The 27,241-nt window shown below is 43.4% G+C and overlaps 1 protein-coding gene across 8 annotated transcripts in view; it reads right to left on the reverse strand.

Moving 5' to 3' along the window:
• Sptbn1 (spectrin, beta, non-erythrocytic 1) overlaps nt 1–27,241 on the reverse strand; it is a 199,833-nt gene that overhangs the window by 44,840 nt on the left and 127,752 nt on the right. For all 8 annotated transcript variants that reach the window (XM_087583670.1, NM_001410274.1, XM_087583673.1 and 5 more), the window contains 9 exon segments: nt 19,502–19,653; nt 12,314–12,487; nt 9,694–9,785; nt 7,404–7,484; nt 7,007–7,122; nt 4,081–4,193; nt 3,249–3,436; nt 1,524–1,641; nt 359–517 (listed from right to left, as the gene is read on the reverse strand). In XM_087583670.1, coding sequence (XP_087439796.1) covers nt 359–517; nt 1,524–1,641; nt 3,249–3,436; nt 4,081–4,193; nt 7,007–7,122; nt 7,404–7,484; nt 9,694–9,785; nt 12,314–12,487; nt 19,502–19,653 — 1,193 coding nt within the window.

The raw sequence follows: 27,241 nt of genomic DNA on the forward strand, positions 1-27,241 counted from the left end.
AAAGTAAGTTGGCTCTTGTATTTCATGACCAGTGTCATGCCCTGAGGATGGTTGGTCAAACGCTGAGGGACAAGCATGAGGGGAACTTTTAAAGCTTACAGGAATGTGAATGATTCATAGTGACAGGCTCTGAACAAACTGCTGGAGCTCCTTCCAAGTCTATGACAAGTTAGACAAACAGACAAGAAAGTTTATCAGAAATTTTAAACATCCTCTTTGTGCAAAGGGAAGTGACTGGCTGGTCAGCAACTTCACAATACTGGATATTAAGTGCTATCCTGAGCTCCAAGGCCTCTTGGGGAGGGCTAGTGCTTCTTGGCTACCTCAGAAAACCTTGCATTAGTAATTTAGACAGAACCTGAGAGACAAGACGCTGGTTTTCGCTCAGCCATGTCTCTCTCATAGCTGCCTTGCGATCGAATCTGCGGGCAAGTTGTTCCAGTTTTTCCTGCCGTATGAGCTCATTCCGCAGAGCCAGTTCTCTCTCATGTTCTGCTTTTTCCAGTCTTTCCCAGGCCTGCAGAAGTTAAAAAAAACAAAAACAAAAAAAACCAAAAACAACAAAAAACAAAACAAAACAAAACAAAACATGGTTTCCGGCAACATTTAAGGAGCTGTCCTTGACTACAGCAACAGCTAGTATTTGTCCAAAGGATCACAGGACTTGAAAGGGAAATCCCATTTCCACCCTTGAGAAAAAGATCTTTTTCTCCCTCAGCATAGCCTCATGGGAACACCCTCTTGTCAAAGCTCAAAGATCCTGCTATAAACTTGGAAACAAACACTTTCTGGTTAAGGGGCAACACAATATCTTCTAAGTAGCTCTCATCACATAAAAGAAATAAACTGACTTTCCTCAGGGCAAATATATTAGGAATCTCTCATTCACTCCACCCAGAGCCATATTTTAAAAAATTCACATGCCTGAATTTTTCTTTCAAAATCTCCGGAAAATGTCTTACTTAATGTTTTTTAAAAAATGCCAATCACTGGACGCTCAAAGGATGCAAATGTATCAAAGGATACAAATGAACAGTTCTACATTTTTTTTCTAGTTTGTATTTGGAAATAATAGCCACAGTACAAGTCTGTACTTGCAGGCGTACGAGGCACAACAATGGAAACAGCCTGTCTAACAACTTCTCAGATGGAGAGAAACAACGGCTATGTCCACAACCTGCAGACATTCCAAGCATGTGGAATCAGATTTCCAGTTTCTTTCTATGCAACAGGAAGACATCTGAATTGAGTGCTTCACACAGATGAGGATTAAAACTGAGTATCTGGGTAACAAGGTAAACCGTGAGCCAAGGCTGTTAACGAAGTCTTAACACTGCATGCAGAGCTCCAGTGGACTGACCTATTATTACAACTCTTTGCTGGACCTTCTGCCACTCATGTCATCTACAGAGGGATTCTGGGAGTGACTCTGGTATTATCCTGCCCTCCTAAATAATCAGAGCAGAGAGAACCCCAAGCCTGCTGGATAGGGACCAACACATGAACACATGGGTCAGCTTCACCTTGTTGATATCAGAGATGAGCTTCCCTTCTCGGGGCATGTAGACCTTCTGATTATTAGCTCTCATCTTGCTCTGAATTGTGAAAAGCAGCACCTCCAAATTCCCCTTCTCAGTAAACCTGAGTGGAGAAAAACCAGCTGTAATCAGTACCGTGCCTTTTTCCTTCAAGACTAAAAGTTCATTTATCAGAGAAAAATGTACTTTATATAGTCACGAAATTTTAAAATCCTTTTCTGTGGAATCTGTACACTGGGACAGCGGCAGGCTGGTCAATGGGTCTTTGCGGACCTGTGCACTGCAGCATTGCTTTGTGGCTGCTTGTTGCTGCTAGGATTGATGTTTGAGGGAACAAAGCATCTTACTAGCAACCTCAACCAAGGTTTAAACCTTATGCCCTAGACCAGTGGTTCTCAACCTGTGAGTCGAAACCCTCTTGGGGGCTAAGAAAGCCTTTCACAGGGGTCGCATATCAGATATCATGTATATTAGATATTTATATTATGATTTATAAGAGTAGTAAAATTAAAGTTACGAAGTAGACATGAAAATAGTTTTATGGCTGGGGGGGGGGTCCCCAGAACATGAGGACTTGTATTCAAGGGTCTCAGCATTAGGAAGGGTGAGAACCACTGCCCTGGACAATGAGCTTACTTCAGAGAGGTGGATGAATAAGTCAGCAAGTGACTAAACCTAAGTTTTCAGTGGGTTTCAAAGACCTCCCTCACCAAAGAATTTGCAACTGAATTTTCACAAGAAATAAAAAGACTTACTTTGGAAGTATAGTAAATAAGAAATAAAGTCCATAATCCTTACTTAATAATTATATTAAAATACTAAACTAAATGATTATATGCAGGGGTTGGAGAGCTGGTTTACCATGCCAGAGCATTCTCCTGTGCAAGTGTAAGGAGTAGAGTTAGATCTCTGGCACCAGCACTAAAGCTGGCCCAACTCTGCTGCTGGCGACGGGAGGATCACTGCCAGTGTTGCTTCGGCTGTGTTGAGAGAGCCTGTCTCAAGAGAATAAGGATACCAGACACCCTCCTCTGGCATCTGAGCATGCACACAGCTGTACATTTCCAAACATATATAGGTGCATACATCACATACATTTGAAGAAAAGAAAAAAAAAACTTTTTTTAGGTAGCAGAACTTGATCTCGACTGATAGGCAATGATTAACTGTCTTTACCTAATACAATATTAATGTCAGCACATGCTCGATTACAGGACATTTTATCAGATCTGTTCAGGGTTTTATAACATACACTGTGTATCAATATATACCCTAACTTTTCTTTCTTTTCCTCTGAGACATGATCCTGCTATGTAGTCCCAAATAACCTTGAACTCAGGATCTTCCTTTAGTAATGCCCCAAGTGTAGGAATCACGGGTGTGTGCTACCACACCTGGCTTCACTGCGTTGCTTTTCTAAAATGTACAAAGCATCACACGCAAGGGTTTTGAGAAAGAACTGAGGCCTTGTATCATTCTTTTGCTTCACACATACCCTGAGTGTCAGTGGTACAGTCTACTAGATAAAGATCAAAGGAAACATGATGTACTAATAAGTATCAGCAACTATGAATCAGGCAAGGAGGAAAACAGGCTACTAGGAGGGACACTGAGTTAACAGAGGAAATCACAGATGTCAGGAACAGGGGTCTTGGGCTGCTGCATGTCTACTCCCACACTAATGACAATACACTACACTCTGCTTCTTACTTAGGTGGTTTCTCCACTGTGCGGTACGTGTTGAATGCCTGAAGCTGCTGCTGGACCCCAACCAGTGAATTAGCAAATTTGCGGTTGTTTAGAATGATGATGGTTTGTTCAATCCACTCCAGAAGGTCAGAAGCAAGCGACTCATACTTCTCAATCATTTTCTCTGTTTCTATAGCATTATCAAGCACCTGAAATGAAGGGTGAGAAAACCAATACCAGGTGTCACCAGCAAAGGAACACATGCAAACATTTCCATGTGACACACACACTTAATAGCCAGCTTTCCTGTGATTCCTTGACAGAAGCATTTTAACCTGCAAAAAGGCATGCAGTCTAGGCCTATCAACTGTGAGCAGTGGCATCCTAACTCAACTGGAAGTGGTTCTGAAGCCACCCAAACTCCAAGGAGACTATGATGATTTCTGTAATTCCTACAAAAGCAAAGAGACCTCTGGATTGGGGTGCAGGGGGACGGGTAACAAAACAGACAAACAAAAATGAGAGAGTGAACTCTGCCTACATTAGACAAAAAAGACCTAAGACCAAGGCTTTTTAAATCATGGTCAGTAGGATATCCTGACTAAGGTGAAGCCAATTTAGTTAAGGTTTTTAACCGTGGATTTCCTGTGAAGGATGGTAGGAGGTTTATCCTGAAATCCCTCCTCAGTTCCTTTCCAGAGATTCCCTCCATCACTCTGCTTCTCATTACCTCTGGGAAGGCATAGTCTACTACTATTAAGTACTGTTTGCTACTGGCAAAGTGGAGTCCAAAGAAGAACAAGGGCTCAGAAGCAGTGCAGGAGGTGCGTTCTGACGTGTGTAAGAAACTCACCTTCCCAATGCGCTTTCCTTCGACAGCCAAGGCCTTCATCTTGGAGAAGTAGTGGTAGTAAGTGACCACATACGTGATGATGGACTTCTCATCAGGGTGGTCCACGCTGATATCTGTAACCAGAGGGCTTCACTCAGAGCTCTACCATCATGCCGCTGCCCAGGCAGCAAAAGCAGCTACAACACCTGTCCAGTCCAGCATCACTTAACCATCCAGCAACTTCTCAGTCTTTGAAGACAGCACACTACAGACTCACTTAGCTCATCAACATTGACAAACGCCTTCTGCAGAAGGCATATTTATTTCCTCACCTTACTTTCAAACCCTAACACCAAACTGGGTTGTGGTCAGACACCACATTTTAGCCCGTGGCACACTCATCTCTGGACAACTTTGTCTCCTTTTACCTGAATCCAGGTAGTGACAGATTTTAATGTCACACATAGCTCAGGCCCTCCTGTTCACATAAACAAACTAGAAACAACAGCTTCCTCACTGGGCTTCTCTGTCACACCACTCACTCAACCCAGGCTGAACCTCCAGAAACACTAACAAAAAATGCCCTTTAATGTGAGCACAGCACAGTCCCTTTAGTTCTTTTTTATCTTGATGTAGCGTCTCCTCACTTTTCCCTTCCTCTCTTCAAATGTTTATCAGGCTTTTTCTAAGTGCCAAGTATTATTCTAGATGTTTCTAATTCCACAAGAGAATATGCTTCTCCATTTTTCATACATACTCTGTGCTTCTAATACTCCTGCACTCCTTACAACCAGCCTTTCCCTGAGAGGGCCTTCTCCCAGCCACATTTACTACCGGCTCAAAAGGAGCAGCTCAACAGCTACAACCCCAATACAGGTATTTCTCATTCTCATAGCTAGATTACTGTCTTCTTCCTGCCTTGGGACTCTGTGTACATGGATACACAATCTGCTTTCTGAAAGATATTATTTACTCATATGTTTTTGCTTAAAAGCCTTAATCCTAAAGGGTTAAGAATCTCTCATAGGCTTCTTACTTATATCACTCCACCTTCTGAATTCCTCTAAGTGGATGAGGTCAACATGTATTCAGTGAAGCAAATAAATGAAAATGACACATTCTTGGGAGTAGAAATGTTCAGAGAAAACACTCAACCTGGGACAGATTAAAAATAACACACACAGAACTTTCCTATCTGTCAGGTTCTTTTTTCAATACACATTCCACACACAATCTTACTTCTAGTCTGTAAATAGTTCAGGGTGGAGGAAAACAGTTCCTTTAATTTTAAACATGAAAACTCTAGGGCACAGGCTGGAATACTCCAGCTCCACTTGTTACCAATGGGACCAAGAGCCAAACTGCAGTAGCTTTGCTAGTGTACAGTCCTGGGTCTCCTGTTCCCCACCAATGTCCATTGGAGGGGTTTGAGAAGAGGGAGGGAGGGAAGGAGGGAAAGAGAGACACACAGAGAGAGAGAGAGAGAGAGAGAGAGAGAGAGAGAGAGAGAGAGAGAGAGAGACAGAGACAGAGAGAGACAGAGACACACACACAGAGAGAGAGAGAGAGAGAGAGAGAGAGAGAGAGAGAGGTGCTGCATCTAATTTAGCAAACACAAAATATTGATATACCTGAAGTAATAGAAAGCAAAAATTTCCAAGTTAATCTATGAATACATCTTAACTGACACCCTTTGGAACACTTTGATCAAGGTCAAGATCATAGGAAACAAGATATTAAATTCTATTTTTAGCTCCAGTCTTGTGATCTGAGAAATAATCAGTCTCCCTTTTACACTAACTAAAGATCAGAAATATTAATGAATGGTGTTAATAAAAAGTCTAAGTGTTAGGAAAAGGGGAAAGAGGTTTGCTGTAAAAATAAAAAGGACTAGACCTTAGGAAAACTGCTCACAGCAAGGAAGAAGTTAATTAAATATGAAGATTGATCATAGCTCAAGGAATTTTAGCATTCTTTTTATATCAAGAAATCACTTAATGGGTTAGTGTAAGATAATTTTACCTTGGCTTCCTATAGTTTTACGCACTGAAGAACAGCAAGAAACCAGCTTAGCAACCACATGACCTCAGCATGCCCTTGGAGAGATCAACTTTCTCTTCTAGATTTATAAGAACTTCAAACTTCCACACACACATTTTTGTCTTTAACATTTGCCTACAGCTGAGGGGATCTCTAAGCCTCTAGCATTACAAGCTAAATAATCCCTTTATAATTTAAATATTTCTCAAAATGAGAAAAAGTTCTTCTGAAATCTCACATTGTAATGGGACCTAGAAATGAGGGTTTTTATAGGTTGGCCCAAGACAGGAACTTGGTCATTTGAAGACAAGCTTTGGCTACTGCAGGGACCCAGATCCTGGCAATCAGTTCCACACAGATGAGATACAGTCTATCATAAAAGAAAACTGTGCCTCTGTCTCATCCTCTCACACATTCTCTTCTTTAAGCCCCTTTTCTCAATCTCCACCTACCCTCAGCACACGTTCTCATGAACATCAATGAACAAGCACTCACTGAGTGCTTATGCTAGGCTTTCTCACTGAGCACAGGTCCTGAGAACCTCCAATGATACCCCACTGCCTGCTAAACAGCCTTGAAAGGTTTGCTTTCAGCCCATGGAGGGAGGCCGCCCTCTTCCTAGGGATGTTCTCTACACCATTCCCACAGAGTCCCTCAATCCTCAAATGCCTGCTTTTCTGGCTCCATGCCCACTCTCTCACACCCATCTTCAAAGCCTCCGGAAATGTAACTCATTCTACAAACCCTCAACTGTTGCCATAACTGGAATTTTAAATTATCCTTCTACCTCTTCTTTCAATTCTCAAGGCATGCTGCACACACAGAGCAGCAACACAAAGAAGACTTTACATCAACCTTTTGATGCTAGAGATGTTCAAGCCCCACCTTTCGCATCCCGGATCCTTACCTTCAGGGTCTAACAGTTTAGTAAGGCCAAGGTGCTGCTCTGCCAGGTTAAATGCATTCTGCAGATTGTAGTGTGCATTCGATTTCTTCAGTTTATCAAAATCTATCAGGTCAGGCCTATACAAAATGACAGTGGAACATAAAAAACATTATGCCTTGGAAACAAACCAAGTGTCTAATGAGACATGATAATGCCCCAGAAATGTTAAAATAATCACTTAGTGGAGAAAAATTATACAGTATTATATAATCACCAAACAATGAATATGAATGCAGGAATTTCCACTATGGCACAATATCTAACCCACAGGTAGGAGATACCACAAGTCATCCAGATGTGCCACAGAAAATGGTACTATAATATCTTTCTACCTTTACCACGATTTCTTCAGACTTACCGGTGTTTGTGTATCAGTGCATTGAAGGCCATGCCATCCCTCCAGCTAGTGGTGAAATTGTGAATGTTGACATTAGGGTACCTGTCAAAGACAGTGCACAAAAGCAAAACAAAAGAATTACCAATAAAAGCTTATGCCTTTGCTAAATGCTTTAAAAAAATAAAAAAGCCTGTGTTCACTGTAAACTCAAGGTCATAGCTCAATAATGACAATTATATCTGAGCATATGTTCCCTTAAAATCAGGTTGCTGTGAAATAAAAATAAAATAGCTTTATTTCTTTACGACTGCTTGGTAATGCAATTCTGTAAGATGTGAGCTGTGTTCTAAAGTTTAAAGCAGTATCTGTACTCAGGAAAGAGTGACCATAACACAGCAGCCTTTTGCTTCTTGTGGCTTGATATCCCACCTGCCAGGGCTTCAGGGCTCATTCTACTGGGATCTGAATTCATATGCAACTGAGACAAAGCTGGCTAGGACTACCTGGTTATGTGACACTCTATCTTACATATAGTACTCAACTGAATAGATGATTTATAAAGGAAGAAATTCCCTAGAAAACTTTTCTGTTTCAAACTGGCCTCTAATGAGTCGGCTGTTTTATACCACATTAATCACTAATAACTTTGTATCTGTGGCTGCACAAAGGCTCAGACATGTTGTCATCTGCTTCATAGACTACAACAGTGATTCTCAACCTATGGGTCACAACCCCTTTGAAAACTGCCTATCAGATATCCTGCATATCACATATTTACATTATCACTCACAACAGTACTAAAATTACAGTTATGATGTTGCAACAAAAATTATTTTATAGTTGGAAGCCACCACAGCATGAGGAACTGCATTAAAGGTCACAGCATTATAGTTGTTAAGAGCTGCAGGACTCTAAGCTCTCTATAGTTTCCATGTTTACCATTCATTGCTTAAACCCACGACTAAGGGAGGTTTTTTTTTTTTTAAATATTTTACATTCATCTATCTGACTGGGTTATGCTTTATGGGTATCAAGAGGATACCTGTGGGAATGTGTTCTCTCCTTCCACCATCTGGGTCCTAGGATCTAACTCAGACCATCAGATGCCAAGTAACCTGCTGAGCCATCTCACCAGCCCAAGGTAAGGTAGTCTTAAGAGTACCTCACTACCAGAGCTTCGAGGGACTAAGCCACTACCTAAAGACTATATACATGGACTGACCCTGGGCTCCAACCTCATAGGTAGCAATGAATAGCCTAGTAAGAGCACCAGTGGAAGGGGAAGCCCTTGGTCCTGCTAAGACTGAACACCCAGTGAATGGGACTGTTGGGGGGAGGGTGGTAATGGGGGGAGGATGGGGAGGGGAACACCATATAGAAGGGGAGGGAGAGGAGTTAGAAACCAGGAAAGGGAATAACATTTGAAATGTAAATAAGAAATACCCAATTTAATAAAGATGGAAAAAAATTTCAAAAAAAAAAAAAAAAAAGAGTAACTCACTAATTAAGCTGATAAAGAACTGGTTGTCATTAAGAACCAAGGACTCTGAAATAATTTCATCAGCATTTTACAGGATTTATTTATGTATATGTGTGTTTTTGTGTGAGTTTATGAGCATCATGTGCACAAAGAGGCCCACAGAATCCTGAGGGAACAGGAGTTCCAGCAGTTGTGAGCCACCAGCATTGGGTGCTGAACACAGAGCCAGGGTCTTCCAGGAAAGCAGCAGCGAGTGCTGCAAACTTCTGGGCCATCATCGTGCCAGCCCCACATAACATGCTTAGTATTAGCTGAATTCACACAATGTCAATAAGCAACAATAAGTTGCAGTTGTGTAACAGTCTCTCCAATTGGGTTTCAGTGAAAGAATACAAGGAAAACCAAGATAGGTTTACATTGTAACTGCTTCTAAGTTTGCTGTATAAAGCTCCCCAAGTGCCAGGAATTAAAAGAAGAAAACTCCCAAATGCATTTAAAAAAGTATGTGGGTTTGATTCTTAGAAATGTTCCCATAATTTTGTAATTTGAGATCTAATGGTCTGTGGCGCTTCCCTGATAAAGAGAATGCAGCTGATTAAGGAAATAAGATAGGTTCAAAGGATAAATCACAACTCTTTCCATTCTGACAGCCAGCTCTGAAATGTCACTGATCAACTGTTTATGTGGTAACAAGACATCTCAGTGGGAGCTATGAAAAGACACTTGTCAGCACCTTCCCGGCGATGCTGACCGGGAACTCAAGCCTGGCAGAAGCGCACTGCCCCTTGTGTTTAGTCCTGGGATGCCTCATGTCCTTCGCTGCACACTCACCCAGCTGTCTTCATCTGGCACCACAGCAGCAATGCATCCTTAGCAGACTTTTTCTCTTTGTTATCTTCAGTCTCCACACTGATATCCTGGATCTAAGGTTTAAAAAGAAATATTAGGCAAAGACCCAAGAGATCTATCTGCCTGAGAGCCATTGAAAAACAGGTCTTCATTTATATGAAACAGATCAAAGTCTTGTCCTGCACACTCTCTGCTGTACATGTCAGTAAGAACTGTCAGGTTCACCTCAGATCCTCCAGATCTAGGTTTCCTATCCTCCATCCAAAACCAGAAAGATGTCTGGTTCCATGAATGCCTCCCTAGCACCTATTAAGAGGCCATGCATTGTCCCCCACCCCCTACCACCACCACCCCACCCCTGCCCTGGGGCCCATCTTTGAAACTACAAGCTAGTGGGTGGCTTCCCACAGAAACTTGAGAAGTGTTTTGCTGAGGGCAATGTATGTATCATTTCCTGTAAGATTGAGAGAATCTGTTAAATGCTATGCTTCCACACTCTCTATTTTGTACGTTCACAAGTTCAACATTAGACATTGTGATGGTTTGTATATGCTTGGCCCTGGGAGTGGCACTACTGGGAGGTATGGCCTTGTTGGAGTAAGTGTGTCACTGTGGGTGTGGGCTTTAAGACCCTCATCCTAGCAGCCTGAAAGCCAGTATTCTGCTAGCAGCCTTCAGATGAAGATGTAGAACTCTTAGTTCCTCCTGCACTATGCCTGCCTGGATGTTGTCTTGATGATAATAGACTGAACCTCTAAACCTGTAAGCCAGTTCTAATTAAGTATTGGCTTTATAAGAGTAGCCTTGGTCATGGTGTCTGTTCACAGCAGTAAAACCTTAACTGAGACAGACATAAAGCCTGGTCTAATGGCACCAGGGTCAAACTAAATGAGTTCTTTTTTTTCCTTCCCTCCTTCTCTTGGTCAGACTGTGTTCTTCCCCTGCCTCCTCTCTCTGTACTGTGTATCTGCATGTAACAGCGTGTGCATGTCACAGAATACATATGGAAGAGGTCAAAAGACAACATGTGGAAGTTAGTTTCTTCCTTCCACCACATGGGAGGGCCTGCCAGCCCCTGAAGGGGTCTCCTAAGGGCTTTCCCACCTAAGCACCTCAGCTTCTCCATCTCAGCAAAGGCAACAGTGGTTACCTCACAGCACCACTGTGGTTGGCTGGTTGTTCTCATCTTGCTGCTGTTGTTTTGAGATAAGATCTCATATAGTACAAGCTGGCTTCAAATTATGCACTGGAAAACTACCTTGAATGAGTAACTCCGATCCTCCTGCCTCTGTCACCCAAATGCTAGGACTACAGGAATGTTAAGACACACCTATCGGTTATATGACTGTAGATAAATGTTTCTAACCGTAATCTGTGGTTTTGCCCCCTTTAACTAATTTAGGAAAAGTGGTGGGACTACCAAGTAATGATTCAATAAAATAAATGTAGTGAAAGAAACCGCACAATGCCAGCTACCAACACTCCAGGCCATGCACTAAAGCTAGGAGCTTTGCTTCTGGATTCAAGAGGAAAAAGTAAGTATTGGCAGGGTTGAAGTGAAGAAAAGGAAAATCGGCAGTCATGTTTATTCAACTCAGTTCTCTCTGAGAAGTCTGAATAAAGACTGTGTATGCCAGCTCCCTGACATGACACTCATCCTCTGTCACCGGGGCCTTCCATGTTCCCGTCAATGTAGGCTAAGGCAATAGACGCCATCTTCAACAGTAATTCCCCACTTAGCCTACTGGGACTCTTTGGAACTGGGCCCTGGGAATCTGAATTATTAAGACGCTTTCTCAATGGCAGCCTTGAAGACAGATGACGAGTATGGGTTGTCTCCCTTTGTAATGATCCCTCTCTACTCAGAGAGGTCCAGAACACTGCTTCCTGGAAGCCTAATCTTAGAAAGGCAACAAAGAGAGAAAAGCACTAATCACAGGCTGGTTGCAGAGTTTGGACAGGAAAACTAAGGCAGTTAAAATTTGGTTTTTGGTTTTCATTTCTCTCCCTTGTGTGAAGAGAAACAGGAGTAACCCGACACCAGGGCAGCAAGAACCCAAAGCAGACACCTGGATCATGAGCCAGGACTAAACGGAGTGAGTGCTTCTCCTGGGCCTCCTCGCCCCAGAGCATCAGAACACCCAAGGCAGCCTAAACTGCGTCCCACACAAAGCTCGAGGGAGTTGCACGGGGTGAGAGACCTTCTCATACATGCTTCTATACAGAGATATTCCATCACATAGTCACCAATTCAAACTCGTGAAAGGCCTTTTGTCCCTTTCTTCCTGAAAACTGCTCCTTTGCACTCAAAGGAGGATGAGAAGGTGAAAACGGAGCCCCTATCCTATGGGTCACAATTTGGCCAAATCTAGGAGTACCCAGGACTAGCCAAAGGGCAGAGATCAGATGTTCAGAGATACACCTTAGGAACCCATGTCGCCAAGTCCCCTGACAGGAAAGCCATTTATGTCAGTCAGGGGCAGTGAAATTCAGAAGAACATGGTAACTCTGCATTCCTCCAGGGTGGCATCAGTCTGGCCCCTGTGGAGCAAAGCGCTCCACTGTGGAAAGCTGGTTACACGCCTTAGGCCAAGCGCCTTACCTGGAAGCGCAGGATAATGGTCCAGATGAGGCCGAGGGTCAGCCGGTGGTTTCCATCCACAATATCATGGGAGCCCATGTTCTCGAGATGGACTCTCTGCTCCTTCAGGAACTGAAGAGCCTTGTCGACATTCTCCAGACAGTGGATGCGCATCCGTCCCTTAGTGGGTTTAGGCTAGAAACCAGAGAAGAGAGGTGAAGACACTTTATCCAGAAGGGCAGAGGAACTACCCTGAATCATACACGCCTGTCATGGCTTGTGCCCAAACCCAAACTAAAATTTGTGTGCATTCATTTGGTCACAGAGTCTGAGTGCTACTGCTGCTCCCCACAGAGGTAGACAATGCCGCAGCACGAATGAAGATGGAGTCAGTGTAAAGGTTAATAATACTCTGGTGGTGCGACCTAAGATTAAAGTCAGTACTAAAGTCTATAAGGCCTGGTGGCACAAGACTGAAATCCCAGCTACTTTAGAAATTGAGGCAAAAGGATCCTAAGTTCAAGGCTGGCATAAACAACTAATTTGAGACTCTGTCTCAAAGTAACCATAGTAAAGCTGGCTGCGTACACAGCTGAGTAGTGCAGCACTTGCTTATCATTCAAAGTCTCAGGTCCAGTATCTACCACCAACCAACCCACCAACTCTCCTAAATCCCAGTAGGCCAATTCTTGTAGCTCGTGTTCTATTTGCTTCAGAGAGGTCTTCTCAAATGTTTTAGGTGTAGTATGGTACTCAGACACATTCACGAAACAAACTGTTCTCAAGCGGTAACAACGGTCTCTCCTAACTACATGGATTCCAACAGGAAACTCTTCAGTGGCTGTCTGCTGGGTGCTATGACATGTGCATCTCTCTCCTTGGTGGCTGATGGCTAATCATGTCCAAGCCTCACCAGAGCCATGACTGAGAACAGCTAGCATTCTCATCCTTTTATTGCTGAGCTCAATTTACCCAGCTGGCTAGTGTGTAGCTGTTATCTTTATGTTACATAAGAGTACAGAATATAAGAAAGAGTGGTATGCATTTCCATGTGAATGGAAGGAAAGAACTCCGTTCTCATTTGATATGTAGTTTTAAAAGCTATTTATATATCATTATGCTTCATGTTCTCAAAAGTTGTAAGAAAGGGTAATGACAAAAACTGAACATGGAGGAACAGGATCTGTAATGAACAACCTCTCAAGCTGCCCCTCAAGAGCTGCTAGCTCTGCCGAGGAAAGGAGCTCCCACTAACTATTATCAGATTTCTAGGGTGGCATGGGGCTATTCCCATGGCAACACACATTTCTGCCCTGTGTCACTGACAAGACAGTCTCAATTGCCATCCAATAGGAGCAAGGACGGCAATCGGGTTAATGGGACTTGGAAATGTCAAGTGTCTAAGGAAATGCCAGTTTTCACTCACCCTCCTTGAAGCAACTTCACAACTCTCTTTCACAACTCACACTGTTTACTCATTTATTTATATTTTTGGAAGGGTTTTTCCTGTTTCTCCTTGTCTGACACTCCTTGTACCAAATCTCACCAACCTCTACTCCAGATCCATCCTCCATCAGATTGCAAAGGAGGGAGAATTATGGAGTGAACCAACTTTAGGGTCTGAAAATACAAATCTAATTGTCCATTAGTCACTTAGTCATGCCAGAACTCTGAGAATCAGTGTAGTCATGGACTAATTCTCCTTCCTTGCATAAACTTAAGGCTGTTTGAGAGCGAAGAGTAGGGCGGGCTGTCCCTCCCAGGTCCTAAATAAGGCAGACACGTGCTCTTAGCACGTTGGGATGTGAGACTACAGAATAAGTACAACAGCAGGGGTTATTGCCAAGAATCTGGTGTGGGAAAGAACAAATACTTCCTGGAGCTAGTCTGATTTCCTTTATAAACAGAAGAGGACATGGAAAGGATTCCTGGCAGGGTGTTCTTTCAGGGGGGGTAGGGAGGCAGGGAGGTTGGAGTCATTCCCTCCCACCTCAGCAAGTCCCTACTACCCCCCTTTCGCCATGGAGATACAAATGAACCTTGAAGTTGCCTGGAGAGCAGAACTGAAATGCTGGACAGAGCAATAGTTCCTAGGAAATACCTCAGCCCAGGTAACCACACAGACACACAGACATGTACACATGCACGCAGGCATGCACACGCACAAGCACACACATACACCCCTACCTGCTGGGTCTCGATTCCTGAGCTATAATGTCTTCAAAGCAAGGACATTTAACCAGTGGCCACTTTCAGCTACAGAACACAAGCTAGGTGTGACAGAGTAGAGGACTTCTCATCATGCAAGGTGAATTTTAAGTGTCTGATGGTCTGGTCAAGTGAAGAAGAAGCCAGCAAAGACACTAACTGGCCTCAGGAAAAATGAGCAACCAACTCTTGCTTTAATCACAGGTATTCTATTCATTCTTGCGCTCTTGCTCTCCCCACACCCTCTACTGAGCAAAGTATGACAGACCGTACACACCAGTAACTGGAGGACAAAGTATTTAAGGCCAACTTGAGCTACATAGTGAGACCCTGTCTCAAAAGAGAAAAGCACATCTCTCCTGACTATACATATATAAAGCCAAAATCTTGTCTCCAGATTCTTCCTACCGATTAAGTGCTGAGTCATCCAGAAGTCCTTAACGTCAGAGGAAATAACAAGGGAGCTACCTCATTAGCCCATAAGAACTACATGAGGTATCATGCATACCAAACTCCCCAAAAGCAATACACTCTCCAGAGCTAGAAAGATAGCTTAGGGATTATGTGCACAGTCAGTCCCAGCACTGACATGGCAGCTCACAGCCACCTTTTTCTCCAGTTCTGACGCCCTCATCCAGCCTCCACAGGCAACACACAGACATGGTTTACATAGATTCAGGCAAAACCACTCACACTTCTGCCCCCTCCCCACACATAATTTTTTAAAGGAACTCCAACTAAACAGGACACTTGCTGAACTGTACAGTCAGTCCTCTGATAAAATCCCTAGAACCTTCATCACGTGATACTGATGTGTCTATCACAGCATGAGCTTCAGAGAACGCTTTCTTCCTAGGTAAACCTGACTTCCTATCCTCTGCCTACAAATCTGAGTCGCTACTCCTCCTGGTTCCAACTGAGCCTCAACTACCCAAGGTTTCTGGAGCCCTCAATCTAAAGACCCCTTTTCTGTTCTAACTCCCCTACCCACTGTGTGCAGACACAGACAGACAGACAGACACAGCTTTGCCTCTATGTGGCATGTTAGTATATGGTTCCTCATTATTTCGCTTTCCACATTTATGTATGCCCCAAATTAGTGAGGGTACGAGTTCTTCCATGGCTGACTGAAACAAAGTTAGGTTTCCCATTTACAAATAATACTTAGAAAACAGGCGGCTCTGTAATCAGTCTACAAAATTCTTGTCTTAAAAAACAATACATGTACAATGTCTTTAATCCCAGCACTCAGGAGGCAGAGGCAGGCAGATCTCTGAGTTTGAGGCTAGCCTGGTCTACAGAGCAAGACTACACAGAAAAACAAGTCTCGAATGAAAAAAGTTTTTGGTTATTATCATTTAACAAAGGCCATGGAAAAAAGAAAAGGAAAAGAAAGGGAAGGAAAGAAAATAAAACTAAAAACGAGGTTCATTCTAAATAATTCAACTTTCATGGTAAACCGTACCTTCTCCACTTAGCTCAAGCTGTTCTGGAATTAATATTTGCAAATCCAACAGAACAAACAAAACAAAACAAAATTCTTAAATTGTGTGTGTGTGTGTGTGTGTATGTGTATATGTATGTATGTGTGTGTGTGTGTGTGTGTGTGTATGTGTGTGCATACTTTTCTTCTAAGAGACTGATTAATGGAGTAAGACAACAAAATAAAGGCAAAAACCAGTAAACAGCAGGCAATCAAGCCTAATCATATCTGTGATTGAAAACAGCAGGCACTGGAGAAGACCCAAGCTCTGGAAGGATTTACCTCAGTCAGCAGCAGCAAGGCAAAAACTGGCTCTCTTCCCTAAAATGTTTCTTTGTCACAGAAGCATGGAAGGGTTGCAACCATAGGCAAGTTCTGACCTTGGTTATGACCTTTAGCGTAAGATCACCGCTGACATTCAGCCCAATAACATTATGCTAGGTTCCTCTCCAAATGCTGATCATATGGAGGGCAAACCTCCAGCCTTTGGTCTCAATCTCATGTGGCTTTGAGATCAAGTCAGTTAACAGTGTCAGGCGTTAAGTTCTGTGTCCACACACTCTGTCCTGCCAAGATGATGCTAGAGTAAAGGGTAGTCTGCATTTTTAATAGAATTTTGAAAGACAACATTCATAAAGAGTTATAATCTGCAGGGACTTCAGAACAAGGCACTGGGATGGGATGGTTTTATTTCTCATTAACTGATTCCCAATCAACAACAGTCTGATTGCTCTGTGACTACCTACAGCCACAATGCTATGGGAAGAATACATTTGGATATGTAGCCTATTGGGCCAAGCGTACAGGTGGAATTCCTCTTCTCAAGAAGAACGGAATCAAGTTCCATGACAAGGATCAAGTTCCATGCCAGGGCAGATGGCTACCTGAAGCCCCTAAAGCCCCTGAAACGTATCTAATTTGTTAAATCCAGACTGTGTTCAACTAACTCCCCCTTTTCAGGTTCACTCAGTAAAAACACACGCATACAGAAACTTCCCCTCCGTAAAAGAACCTGAAACTTCATTAATAAAGTAAACTTGTAAATCCCAGCCCTTCAAACATTTATCTACTATCCCCAGCTGAGTTAGTGAGAAGGACTAAGGACTAACATGCTAGTAACTGAGACAGAGCTACAGACAGACTGCAGATGTTTTATTCTCCAGGGTTTCCAGCGAAGGTGCAGAAAACCAGAACAGACCCAACTGGCTGACTACAGAGTAAACTGGGACATTAACTAACAGGAAGCTTTAGAATTTGAATATGCGGGAATTCTTTTGGGGCTCACAGAATCCTAACAGCCTCAGGAGCCAAGTATAAGAGTGTGGTTTGTGTCTCTTCCAGAATCCCATACACCAAAAAGAGGGCATGCCCAGGTCAGTAGAAGCTTTCCTCACTAGAACATGAACTTTCAACCAAAGATGGCTGTTAGGAACAGATCATAAAAGAAAACAAAATTCTCTGACACTGACTGCCTGAGAAGGTGGAGGTGGCGGATGTCTTCCATTCTCTATCCCTATTCTCCTAGATTTGTGAATCACTGAAAAACTTGGGGGGGTGCAGGGGGAGAGAATAAGAGGGAGGTGGGAGGGAAGGAGGGAGGGAGAGAGAAAGGGAGGGAGAGGGAGGGAGGGAGGGAGGGAGGGAGAGGGAGGGAGGGAGAGAGAGAGAGAGAGAGAGAGAGAGAGAGAGAGAGAGAGAGAGAGAACAGAGATGGGTATAGTGGTAAACACTGTAATCTCTGCTCTTGGAAACTTGAGGCAGGAGGATTGTTATGACCTCTCTCTAGGCCAGCCTGGTCTATAATAGAAGTCCCTGTCTCACAAAACAAAACCGGGTGGGTAGTGGTGCACACCTTTAGTCTCAGCACTCTGGAGGCAGAGGCAGGTGGGATCTTTGAGTTCAAGGACAGCCAAGGCTACACAGAGAAAATCTGTCTTCAAACAAACAAACAAACAAATCAAACCCCTACCACCTTCCAGCTTCTTTTGCAAATAGCATAGTGGGATTTATTCTCACACAAGAACTATGATTTGCTAGTTGCTGTTTTGTTTTTTCCCTACTAACATCTTTGTTAGGTGAGGTATTATATGGACATTGTCATCAGTCAGTCTTTGTGAGCTCTGGGTATGCAAAGGTTTACTTCACACGGCCTAAAAGACTGGACAGTACTACAAAAAAAAGTGTTCAAACTAATCCCTATCTCTGTGACCTTTTATCATTTTGTCAAAGCTACCATTCAAAGCATAAAAAAGTAAACAAATCTACAAGGTTAAATAGAGGGAAGGCTTGAGAGATGGAAAAAAGAAAAATCTGGTTATAAAGATTACAGATGTTTATCACAATGATTCTAGCCTAGGTTCTAAAACAAGTCTTCCCGGGGGTTGTTTGTTTCCCTTCATGGAACCACCACCCCACAAAAACACCACTGTCCTGCAGCCATCTGCACAAGGGCTTACTGATCTACAAGACTGAGGTGAAGACACCTGCATTCTGGGAATACAGAGCATGAACAGAACTCCGTAAAGACAAGAAGAGGCTTGATTATCTTTTGAAGGCAAGACCCTGTTCTTGACCAGGAGGACTGTCTTCATTTTTACTGTTTAGAGATGCAATTCTGTTTACAGACTTCTAAGAGAGGGAAACAAAGCCCTAGTCTCTTACCAGCAGTCAGAGGTGTGTGCACTGATCTGTAAAAAGATCTGCTGTGGCTGTCAAGTTAAATAAGAAGCTCTTCTGGCAGCCCCACCAACCACTGGCATCATATTTTCCTGGCGATGTCAGTACAGATTTGGGGCTCTATCCCTAGGCATCAGCTTGGCTCAGATGCACCACCACCTATGGAACTACATGTGCTCTGGGTGGAAAATAGGGCATATGTTTTCAAGTCAAGGCAAGCCAAAACCTGCTGGGTCAGTCACAGTGAGGAGTGGGCTTCTCTGGCTTAAGGTGTAGACACAAAAGTCACAGACATACAGTTTTCACTGCAAGCTAACAATTTCTCTGCCCAGAAGAGCGGGATAAATTTATCAGATGTTCCGTTCCCCAGGAGATGACAAAACATTAGCATATACCATCACCACCACCACCACCACCCCCAAACAAAAGGAAAGCAGGAAATAAAAAGTAAAACTGGCAGAGGCCACTGGACTAGATTCTTGCCACCTTGAGAAGGCAGATCAGATTTTCCAAAGAATCATCAGTAAGACATAAATTTAGAGCTCCTTCCATGATCTCATGTAAGCAGCAGATTCATCTCAGAGCCAGCATCCAGGCCAGGCAGGCCCTTCCACTGCTAGCACTGTGCCTTAATAGAACCATCAACTAGGATATTCCCTACAAAATACACAAGCATCTCAGAAAGGAAGCTACATTATTACAGTTCACTAATACCACCCAGAATCAGCGTGTCTACCTCACTCATCAAAATTCTCCAGAAAACATTCTTAATTGCAGAATTTACCAAGAGACAAGTGCATACTTGTTTCTTCAAAAATGTTTTCCCACTTCACGGTGCTTACCAGCCTCTCTCCAGAGAGGACCTCCAGTAGTTTGATGAGCATCCGTCCATCTCGAAGGTCAGTGTACAGGTCTGTGATTCGGCAGGACACTCGGGCAAGGTGGGAGTTGACCCACTTGGTGAAGGTCTTCTTCTGTACAGCTTCACGCTCATCTGTAAGTGGAGAAGAACTCGTTTTACCATGAACCCAGCACTGGTAGCAGCAGGTACAAGCCAGCAAAGCCCCATAACCCACACAACGAGACTGTGCAGCAAAACTAAACTCCAACAAAATCCTTACTTAGCTTTCTACTGTCTGGGAATCCTGGGATTTGGACAACTCTTGCACAAGTCAACTCCCAGGCTTGCAGCCAGCAGAATTCAGCAGATGGTGGCGTGGGCCTCAATCAGTTTGACTACAGAGCTTCTGGTAACATCCACCTACCATCCCCCAAGGGCAAGTGAAGTAAATGGCACACAACAGGGTCCAGGCACAGAGACTCCCCAGACAGCAGGAACCACTTCCCCAGGTACAAAAGGGAAACACCTGGCCAGGTAAGCTTACTTATGACCATGAATTAATGCCAGGGGTCTTCTGAGATTCAGGCACATGTACTGTGGACAACACAGAAAACAGGCAACAGAGTAGTGAAGACACCTGTCCAGTCAATTTAGGGGACCCTCAGAGCCCAGTTTTTAATAATACAGAGTCTGCCATTAGTGTCCTCATCTACAAATTAAGCACACAATGATCATCTCCAAACTTGCAACTACTCACTGAAAAGGTACTTACCTGCTAGTATACAATTCAGAGTACACTCCCTGAAAATTCAAGTCATCCAGAAAACAGTATTAAGCCTTAGTGATCCAGGTTTTGTCCAGCTCAAATCTTAAAACTCTCAACACTGAATCCTAGAACTGGCCATCTGAATCACACACAAATAGGCTACCAAACTTTTTGTTTCTGTAGCATGCTCTGAATGAGGTTGCTGAAGACTTCCAAGAGGCATTCAGAATATGCCCTGGAGCTACCCCATTTCCTGCCTGTTGGATACAGAACTGTCTGTCACTTATAAACCCTACTGCTGGGAACTGGTTCTAACTCTTTGTCTTATTTCTGCCTCCCAAAAGCAGTGCTTCCAGACCTGAGGATCCCTGGCCTGAACTGGCTTCAACTGGTAATAAAGTATTGCTGTACAGCCAATGCAAGGCAGAGAGATGGGGTAAGACTTTTAGATTGTACAGGAAAGGGACCGAGGGAGAGAGGGAATGGGAGAATCACCACGCAAGGAGAACAGATTTACAGGCCTGCTACCCTGTACGAATCTGGAAAAAATGGCTTTCCCCGATTGTGTTTGGGGTAGCAGAGATGAAATATAGCTTTTGAAAGATGTTAACTCAAGAATACCAGCCTTGGGGGAACTTTAGAAGTGCCTAGTCATTGAACTAGTCAAGGCATATCAAAATTAGCTGGCATGTGTGTCTTTCACGTGTGTCTTTTCATTTCTAGAGAGCTCTTGGCTCGTGACCAGCTGGGAGCTAAGTGGTTTAACTAAGTCACTGCTACAGATGGCGCCCAATATGGGACTCAAACCCACGACCCTGAGATTAAGAGTGTCATGCTTTACCAACTGAGATAGCTGGGCCACTTTGAGCAGAAGCCCTACTCCTAGTACAAACTTTCCTTAAGGATATTTACAACATACGACTTGATATGCAGAGAACCCAAAAATTGCTGTATTGAAAAAAAAATCACCAGACAGTATGTAAAACTCACTCCTACTGATTGATGGCTGTATGGTCAGTGGGTACTGGGTTCCTAGGTTGGTCAGGGGAACAGTAAAACAGTCTAGTATCTGGAAGGCTGTGCTGAAGCCTCTATTCACTCTAGCATGGAAATAAGGCAGTGAGGCAGCGACCACACTTGGTAAGCTTTTACTGTTGTACTCCAAGCCAAGCACCTGCCAAGACACCTTGGCCTTCTTCTGCAGTTAGCAGTTCTTTGAGGTCCAGTCTTTCCCTAAAGCCTATCCATCCAAAAGAGGGCCTTTCTTCAGGGATAAGGACTAATCAGAAACAAAGGACCAGAAAGGCTGGGGCTGAGGGGAGGAAGAAAAGGCAGTTAAGGACATTAAGGGCATACTATGGTGGGCATAGCAAAAGGAGCTATGCCAATAACACCATGACAGGCTGAGACTACATGCACTATTAATCTCATAATCATCATTATAGATGGTAACTTTACCACTACAGTGGCAAGTATAGTTTTTGTTATTATTTGCTTAAAGTTTGGCTGTTTTGAAAGAGCAGACCAGACTGTGTCAAGAGAACATTAAGGCAGGGATAGTTCATATACTGAACCGAGAAGACTAATTCCTAACTCAAATATATTTAGGCGCAATTCCTTTAAAATTATAGTTTCTTGTATATGTTGCAAGGAGCTAAAAATAATCTTTATCCTGATGGATATCCTGGGCTATTAATGAAGGGTTTGGGGTTCAAAGTTACTACTACACCCAATTTATGAAGGGAAGATGATCAAAATAGAAACCTGCTTAGGTTGAAATACTTCTCAATAAACTAAAGTGTGAAGTATGTTCCACAGCCACCATCATCCCTTTGGGGTAGCTCCCACATTAAAGAAAACCTGGTGGCTTCTTTCAGGTTCAGAATTAGCAGAAGTCCTGCCCTAGAGTTACAACTCAGTCCCACCCCAACTGCCAATCATCCATGAAGCAGTAGAGGCCAAGGGTGGGAGCAGAGAAAACTGAGCTCAAATAACCACACCCAAATCTGTCTAAGAGGCTCCCCAGAACTGCAGAGTGCCTCAGAAGCTCTAGTAAGGGGGAAGGAAAGGAATTAAAAAGTAAAAGGAATGAGAGGTTTAATTCTAATCAGTGCCTTTCCTCAAGTTTCAAGTTGAAACAAACAAACAAACAAAAAAAAAAAAGCACAGACTCTAAGGCTCCCACCACACTGAAAAGGCAGAAGATTCTGTCCAAGGACTGTACATGAACAACATCCTACACAGAGGAAGGGCAGAGACAAAGCCAGGCCAGCTGTTGTGTCATCCTACAATGGAGTATGTGCAGAACAACATGCACTTCTGAAGCAGGAAAGGGGGTGGGGTGGGATTCTACCTCTTGGCCCAGTTGAGAAGGAGGGAACTGTCCCCAGAGACCAGTCCTTTGTTCCACCCTTCCTAGGAAGGCAAATGACATCATGCCTGTACTTCCCCTACCCCCATCCCAGAGAGGCTGGAGGAGATAAGCCAGACGCCTGCAGAGGAACAGAAGGCCATGGGCAGAGACAATGGAAGGCAGTCCAGAGGGTCTCCAAGCTCAAGCTGCTGTAGCTGGCCAAGCTACAGGGGAAGGCAGTGGGAGGGAGGACAGGGAGCAGCAGCACCCCCCCAGTTCTATGAACATGAGGTAACTATAGTGAGAGGAGTAAGGAGGCCTCCACATGCCACACTGGCCTGGTTATTTAGAACAGTGGTTGACTATGGTTCCTGGAGAACATTAAGCAGTGCTTATAAACAGTTTTGATAGTGGTGACTGAAGGACAGGTGCTACTAGCAGCTAGAGTGCAGAGGCCAGGCACTCTGCACAGGGCAACCTCTACAACAAAGAATCATCCAGGCCAAAGTGCTCATTACAGCAGGTCTGAGAAATCCAGTTAAAAGGTCAATGACAGCGGGAACTGTATCAGACCATACAAACTGGAGAGGAACACTTGGATTTAGGGTGCTGTCTGGGCATCTTTCTCTTTGTGTACATCAAAGCCTATTTGAGTCCGACAGCTTGACAGCAAGAAGAGATGTTCATTCCACAAGGAGCTGGAGCTGGAGCAGAAAAGTAGGTGTAATCCTGTGACTCAGTGTTGGTGGGCATTTGGTGTCCCCTGCCACTTCCACTCTCCCCATTCCCTTGAAGGTCCCGTATGGCTGTCACCACATCCAATCTGTAATACAGACACAGCATAAGAGCTAACCTAAAGGCTGGCTAGTATCAAACAGGATCGTAAAGTACTCACTGAGGTATCCACACTAAACCCTAACCCTGCTGTACCCTCCACAAAAGAAGCACTTTCAACTCAAATGGTAGGATCATGTGATGTAGGGCTGACCAATCCTTTAGAAGCCATCTAAACGTACTTTCTTTCTTGAGTGAAATAATCTCTTCAACACTTGAGTAGTCACTTAAAAATTCTAAGCTGAGCCTGTTGGTACAAGCACAGGTCCACACAGTGGGGTGGTTCCATGCCATCCTGGACCAACCACTGTAGTCAAAGTCTGACTCAAAATAAAGTGTGGAAAAGAGCTGGGGTAGCTCAGTGGTGAGTGCTTACCTAGTATGTGCAAGGTCCACAGTCCAATCAAAAAATATCCTCTAAACTAAAAAGATAAATGAGTAAAATCCCAGACAGGGTTTGTAAAATCACATGTAAACATATGTGCCAGGAGGTTATACAGAAGACTGTAGAAGATAATGTCTTGTTTCTAGCTTTTAATACAACTGATGGCACTTACTTAGCAGTGAATACAGCCAAGGCCCAGATCTAAGTATCTACAATTCTCACAACCGCACCATGAGGTAGGAACTGACTCAGGGAGGTGGCTCCAGAGCCAGGCCTCTCAGTGACTGAGCAACAGAATCTCATGTACAAACTGGGGGAGGAGAGAAGGGAACACATTCCCATTACCATCACTTTACTGTCCTAGCCCAAGTCTTCTGAGTATGCTTCATCTCTGACACTGAAGACTAGATCTGCCTCTGTAGCCCAAGTCCTAAGAGAGCAGGTTTCTTATTCCTTCTTATCAAGACCTCCCAGATTTAAACACTCCTTGGTCATCTTCCACAATGTCTTCTCAACAGCCAGCACATCCAGAGACAGTGATGGTGGGAAATTAAAAGTAAAGAAAATGCAAGAAGAACAAGCATGGTTAGAGTGGGGGACAGAGCTGGAAGATTGGACAAAACCAAGTCCATAAACCTCTCATAAGCACACACACTGCAGCAAAACTGTCTCTGTAGCTGAGTGTGAAGATCCAGCCAGGTAGGCTGTTAACTTTACAAACTCACAAGATGAACTAGCTAACTGCTGGTCAGTCACAAGTACCAAGCAGACAGGGAAACTCCTGTCAAGAGATGGTTACACAAACATTAGCTCTGACCACTGAAGGAATGGACACACTCTTGTGACTGGACTCAAGAGGACTGCAGCAGCAACAACACCTCATAATGCACTATGCTGTAAGCCATTTTGTCAACGTTCCCTAGAGCCTTACTGCAACTCCCAAGGAGAGAGAACCCAAAAGACTTCTGTAACAGAGCCCAGAGGCTCAGTGTCAGCAGCCTGAGTGGTGGGCCTGGTGCCAGGAGGGGAGGGTGGTTCACACACTATTCATAGCCTTTTCTCACTCTTCAGACATATAGGAGGGAATACTAAACCCAGCCCATCCTCTAATCCTTCTTGATTTTGTTTTATATTATCCGGTAACTTGAAATTTCATTTCATAGCAAATGTTTAAAAGGGTGGTTTGATACTTAGAATAGAACGATTTTTACCTGATGGCTAAACCAAGGACCAGTGAGGAACATTCCCTCCATTACCACACTCTACTAAAAGTACCTAGTGTTATACACCAGTACCTACCCAGTCTACAACAGCACATTTTCATAACTGGCCATAGAGAATACAACACAGCTTTAATGAACACAAGGGTCTTGTTACAGCATCTCTCTGCAATACTTCTCTGCATAGGATACTGCAAGCATCCTATATGGTGAATAACCAGATGCCAGTTCTGGCTGAGTCAGGAAAGAAGGTAAAGACATCAATTCATTCTGGGAAGAAGGTGAGGAGAGAAATAGCAACAGTTTGTATGTGGATTAAGGAACCTTCTTTTTACTTTTAAAAAGTATCAAGAATCTTCTTTCTTTCTTTCTTTCTTTTTTTTTTTTTTTTTCTTTTTTTTGGCTGGAGGGCTGAGGAGCGAGAGAATCTCACCAGTTAGCTTAGGCTGGCACTAAACTGGTAGCAATTCTGTGATCTCAGTCTTCAGATCACTGGGATTAAAGGCAGGTTCTACTACTATTTCCAGCTAAGACTACATCCTTATTCTTACCAGACTTTTTCAATTGTGCTAACATAGTGGCTTGCCACTAGACAGTAATGGTACAATTTTTAACCAAGTTAAATGTAGACTTGGGTTCAAAGTAGTAAAAGGAGTTATCAGAATGGAAGGGGTGACAAAGTAATCATCATGAGGACATGACCCACGTCTAGCTATGTAAAGCCACCAAATCTGAAATTCAGAGTAAGGTAAGTTCTGTGTCTCATCTAAATTCCCATATACTTAATTAGTAAACTATAAGTTTATCTAGGAAAACAAAAAGTTAGAAAGTGACCCCCCCAAAAAAATGATAAAGAAGCAAAGAGCAGACTCCAGTGTGCTTTGTATAGAAGAATTCAGAATAATTTCAAGTCCAGCCACAGTTCTTGCTCTGCTTCCGTCTTCCTTCTGGTCTGGCTTTTGCAGCATTAGTGGGCACTGGCCCACAGTGCTTTTTCAGAGGCTACCTGCTATCCTAACCATAGATCCTGGCTTCCTGGGGGCCTAAGGAGTCTTCCCGAAGGTATCATGTTGTTGAGACCTCACTGGTGCTGCACCCTGTGCTCCTGCCCAGCAGCTCCGTTCATCACCTTCTAAGCTCCTCCCCTCCCTCTGTTGAAACTGCTGCTCTCACTTCAAAGGCATCTTCTTGCTTTCATGTTTTTCTTTAAGATCCGACGTTCTGAGATCAGTCCTACTGGGTGTCAGTAATCACAATTCCATTATCTGTTACCTTTTCAGAGTGTGCCCAGTGCCCTCTTCTCTATCCGCCTACAACCTCCTCAGAGAAAAAGCTCCCATTCTTCACCTGCTTAGAGCCTTACCTACCCACTGGGCAGGGCAGCTGCACACAAACACACAACAACCGTCACAAACACTCAGTGCCCAGGAGGGGGACTCTTTCAGTGGGTAGGGTGCTGAGACATGGTTTTCTGTGTAACAGAGCCCTGGCTATCCTGAACTAACTTTTTACCAGGCTGGCCTCAAATTCTGAGATCCAGCTGCCTCTGCCTCCCGAGTACTACAATTAAAACCATGCGCCATCCAGCCCAGCTAAAATGGATGTTCTTAATAAATCTTCTGCAGCTAGTTAGTGGAAATCTTCCCTCTTGAAATCAAGGAGGGAAGAAATCTCTAAGCACAGAAACACAGTCTAAGTAATTAAACATTATCACTGGGCAATAATCTTCTCACAATTGAAGTGTTTTGTAATTGTTCTTTAATGTCTAAAATGTAAATACAATTAGATAAAGAAGTCTAAAAAACAAACTTACAAAGTTTGACAATTCTTGTTTTGAACTTGAAAAGCCACAACATTTTATAAACTATGTTATTTTAACACAGGAAAACATTTACATAGGAGCTAGAGAGATGGCTCCGTGATTAAGAATATTGGCTGGTCTTCCAACAGACCCAGATTCAAGTCTGAGCACCCACATGGAAACTTACAACTGTCTGTAATTCTATTTCAGGGAATTCCTGACACCCTCTACTAGCATGACGTGGTGCACAGACATACATGCAGGCAAAACACCCACTTATATAAGATAATAAAATTTTAAAATTAATATAGAGCTAGTCAAATGCTTCAGCAAATAAAGGTACCGCTACTCAGCCTGATACATGAGTTCAATAACCCTGACC

Source organism: Rattus norvegicus, chromosome 14, assembly GCF_021556685.1.
Source record: "Rattus norvegicus strain SHRSP/BbbUtx chromosome 14, alternate assembly SHRSP_T2T, whole genome shotgun sequence".
Classification (NCBI taxonomy): domain Eukaryota; kingdom Metazoa; phylum Chordata; class Mammalia; order Rodentia; family Muridae; genus Rattus; species Rattus norvegicus.